The following is a 5000-nucleotide window of genomic DNA, read 5'->3' as shown; positions in this document are numbered from 1 at the left end:
TTTTATTATATAGAGTTCATTTGTTTTAAAAGCTCAATAAATAACAAAGAAGACCTTTGACCGGCACTTTTCTAATTTTGTCCAGAAGATTTAAACTTTAACGGACATCTTGACCGGCGAAAGAAACTGAAACTGAAACTCTGCCGCACGGTCCCCTCGTTCCTTGGAAGAGGCGGAGAGGTGGGTGTTTGTCATCTGCTGGTAGACTAACCGGAGAGAATTACAGTGCTTGCCTCGACGGGGAGGGATTGCATTGAATTAAAGCAGCGGGAGCAAACGCTTGCCTCGGGGAGGGAGAAAAAAAGCCACAGCGGAGAATAAACAGAAGGGTAACCATGGTAACTATGGGCGGGAAGTCTTCTTCGCTGCTTTTGTGGCAGACTACAGCGCCACCTACAGGCCTGGCATATGTACTACAGCGTCTCCAGCGCTTTCGAACGGCAATGGCCGTGGCTGTCTCCTCCTGATTGGTGGAGTTGGCCCAATAGCCGTAGCGCCACCGTCCTGACGTCAGGACAGTGTTCAAATCTGGATCAGTTTTTATCAGATCCGTTGCAGCCCCTTTTTTAGAGATTTGGGTATGGAGGAAAATAGAGAGGGTTGTGTTTTCTGACACTTGGTGAGTTCCCTGGAACACCGGGGACACATATTCATGTAGAAAAGACGTACAAAAGTGCATTTTGCATGATAGGTCCCCTTTAATGAAAATAAATAATAGAAATAATCCCTTACATTTCATAAAAAGCTAAAAATATGATGAAATAATGTTTTTGTGTTCCCTCAGGTCGGGGCACTACGACCCGGACGCAGTGCGCTCCTGCGCCCAGACGGTGGCGCTGCACTGGCAGACGCTGATGCTGCGCATTGAGGACCGCCTGAAGCTGGTCAATGCCTCCGCTGCCTTCTACAGGACCTCACAGCAGGTAACACACACCTTAACACACACACCTCACAGCAGGTAACACACACCTTAACACACACACCTCACAGCAGGTAACACACACCTTAACACACACACCTCACAGCAGGTAACACACACACCTTAACACACACACCTCACAGCAGGTAACACACACCTTAACACACACACCTCACAGCAGGTAACACACGCACCTTAACACACACACACCTCACAGCAGGTAACACACACCTTAACACACACACCTCACAGCAGGTAACACACACTACACACCTGTAACAGCAGGTAACACACACCTTAACACAGCAGGTAACACACACACCTTAACACACACACCTCCCAGCAGGTAACACACACACTACACACCTGTAACAGCAGGTAACACACACACTACACACACCTGTAATAGCAGGTAACACAAACACTACACACACCTGTAACAGCAGGTAACACACACACTACACACCTGTAACAGCAGGTAACACACACACTACACACACCTGTAACAGCAGGTAACACAAACACTACACACACCTGTAACAGCAGGTAACACACACTACACACCTGTAACAGCAGGTAACACACACTCTACACACCTGTAACAGCAGGTAACACACACACTACACACACCTGTAACAGCAGGTAACACAAACACTACACACCTGTAACACACGCCTCACAGCAGGTAACACACACTACACACATCTACACACACCTGTAACAGCAGGTACCCACACAGCACCTTAACACAGCTGTAACAGCAGGTAACACACACACCTTAACACAGCTGTAACAGCAGGTAACACACACACCTTAACACAGCTACACACACACTACACACATCTGTAACAGCAGGTAACACACACACCTTAACACAGCTACACACACACTACACACATCTGTAACAGCAGGTAACACACACACTACACACACCTGTAACATACCTACACACACACACACCTGTAACAGCAGGTAACACACACTACACACCTGTAACAGCAGGTAACACACACTACACACCTGTAACAGCAGGTAACACACACACTACACACACCTGTAACAGCAGGTAACACACACACTACACACACACCTGTAACAGCAGGTAACACACACTACACACCTGTAACAGCAGGTAACACACACACTACACACACCTGTAACAGCAGGTAACACACACACTACACACACCTGTAACAGCAGGTAACACACACCTACACACTGTAACAGCAGGTAACACACACACTACACACACCTGTAACAGCAGGTAACACACACTCTACACACACCTGTAACAGCAGGTAACACACACTACACACCTGTAACAGCAGGTAACACACACACTACACACACCTGTAACAGCAGGTAACACACACACTACACACACCTGTAACAGCAGGTAACACACACACTACACACCTGTAACAGCAGGTAACACACACACTACACACACCTGTAACAGCAGGTAACACTACACACCTGTAACACACGCCTCACAGCAGGTAACACACACTACACACATCTACACACACCTGTAACAGCAGGTACCACACACACCTTAACACAGCTGTAACAGCAGGTAACACACACACACCTTAACACAGCTACACACACACTACACACATCTGTAACAGCAGGTAACACACACACTACACAGCTACACACACCTGTAACACACCTACACACACACACCTGTAACAGCAGGTAACACACACTACACACACCTGTAACACACCTACACACACACACACACACACCTGTAACAGCAGGTAACACACACTACACACCTGTAACAGCAGGTAACACACACTACACACCTGTAACAGCAGGTAACACAAACACTACACACACCTGTAACAGCAGGTAACACACACACTACACACCTGTAACAGTAGGTAACACAAACACTACACACACCTGTAACACACGCCTCACAGCAGGTAACACACACTACACACATCTACACACACCTGTAACAGCAGGTACCACACACACCTTAACACAGCTGTAACAGCAGGTAACACACACACCTTAACACAGCTGTAACAGCAGGTAACACACACACCTTAACACAGCTGTAACAGCAGGTAACACACACACCTTAACACAGCTACACACACACTACACACATCTGTAACAGCAGGTAACACACACACTACACACACCTGTAACACACCTACACACACACACACACACACACACACACACCTGTAACAGCAGGTAACACACACACTATACACACACACACACACCTGTAACAGCAGGTAACACACACACTACACACACACACACACCTGTAACAGCAGGTAACACACACACACTACACACACCTGTAACACACCTACACACACACACACACACACCTGTAACAGCAGGTAACACACACACACTACACACACCTGTAACACACCTACACACACACACCTGCAACAGCAGGTAACACACATCTGTAACACTCTTCTTGTGTGTTTACCTGTGTTTACCTGTGTTTACCTGTGTTTACCTGTGTTTACCTGTGTCTACTTGTGTGTTTACCTGTGTTTATCTGAGTGTTTATCTGAGTGTTTATCTGAGTGTTTACCTGTGTTTACCTGTGTCTACTTGTGTGTTTACCTGTGTTTACCTGTGTTATCTGAGTGTTTACCTGTGTGTTTACCTGTGTGTTTACCTGTGTTTACCTGTGTTTACCTGTGTTTACCTGTGTTTATCTGAGTGTTTACCTGTGTGTTTACCTGTGTGTTTACCTGTGTACCTGTGCCTAGGTGTGTGGGGTTCTGGAGAGTCTGGAGCAGGAGTACCGGCGGGAGGAGGACTGGTGTGGGGGGGGGGAGCGCCAGCCGGAGCTGCTGCTGCCGCTCGTCAGCAAACACATGGAGCAGAAGGAGGCCTTCCTCAAGGTGGGGGGACATTTCATATTTCATTTAAACGTCTTAAATTAGGTAAATAAATGGCATTTTAAGGGTTAAAAATATTTAACAAATCTGGCATTTTAGGAATTAAATATGATGTTAATATTTACATTTTAAGGGGTTAAAAATGTGTTAAACTGTATTTTAATGGTTAAAAAAATAAATGTCAAGGTTTAAAAATGATGTAAAGAATGTGGCATGTTAAGGGTTAAAAATCTTTAAATCATTGAATATATGGATGTTATAACAAAGGCTGAAATATTTTAATAAAATATATTTTTGAACATACCATAATAACCCTGTTGTTCCCGTGGCGACAGGCGTGCACCCTGGCCAGGCGAAACGCCGAGGTGTTCCTGAAGTATATCCACAGGAACAGCGTCACCATGGCCAACATCTCCGGGCACAGCGGGGGGGCAACCGAGGTCACCGGGCACTCCAGGGTCCCCGAGCAGCAGGTCAAAGGTCAGGACTACACACACAGATTCACACACACACACACACACACAAAAGACCCCTGAAACCCACCTAAATGTTTAAAAATGTGGCGGTTAACGTTAACTACAGAATTTGGTGGCGTTCCTCAGGGCGTCCTACTGGGTCCCCTTATATTCTTATATCAAGTTGTACTAAAACACATAAAAGTAGAAGTAGCAGTACTAATCAAAGAATTACATGAAGTATTTGTGGAGTGTGATAGACTGTAAGTATTACACGTAGTATCTGTGGAGGTACTGTGAGTATTACACACACACACATTTAATTTAAATAAGTGTGTTATCCCAGGTGTGTGTGTGTGTGTGTGTGTGTGTGTGTGTGTGTGTGTGTGTGTGTGTGTGTGTGTGTGTGTGTGTGTGTGTGTGTGTGTGTGTGTGTGTGTGTGTGTGTGTGTGTGTGTGTGTGTGTGTGTGTGTGTGTGTGTGTGTGTGTGTGTGTGTGTGTGTGTGTGTGTGTGTGTGTGTGCGTGCGCAGGGATCCTTAGTGAGCTGCTTCAGAGGGAGAACAGGGTTCTTCACTTCTGGACCCTGAAGAAGCGCAGACTGGATCAGTGCCAGCAGTACCTCATGTTCCAGAGCCACACGCAGCAGGTACACAAATATACATATTTCCTTTTAGGAATTTTTTGCTATTATACTTTTATTAGATGTTTTGGATAATATCACTATACATTTTTA

At 45.7% G+C, this 5000-nt stretch overlaps 1 protein-coding gene across 1 annotated transcript in view; it reads left to right on the top strand.

The window, feature by feature from the left end:
• The window catches only part of LOC117469105 (kalirin-like), a 52083-nt gene that overhangs the window by 25682 nt on the left and 21401 nt on the right, over positions 1–5000 (top strand). The window contains 4 exon segments of the mRNA XM_034113481.1: positions 785–923; positions 3679–3813; positions 4146–4290; positions 4798–4913. Of these exon segments, the coding sequence (XP_033969372.1) occupies positions 785–923; positions 3679–3813; positions 4146–4290; positions 4798–4913 (535 nt within the window).

The sequence above is a fragment of the Trematomus bernacchii genome, unplaced genomic scaffold (genome assembly GCF_902827165.1).
Source record: "Trematomus bernacchii unplaced genomic scaffold, fTreBer1.1, whole genome shotgun sequence".
Classification (NCBI taxonomy): Eukaryota; Metazoa; Chordata; class Actinopteri; order Perciformes; family Nototheniidae; genus Trematomus; species Trematomus bernacchii.
The sequence above is the reverse complement of the archived record's forward strand: the minus strand, read 5'-3'. Positions and strand labels throughout refer to the sequence as shown.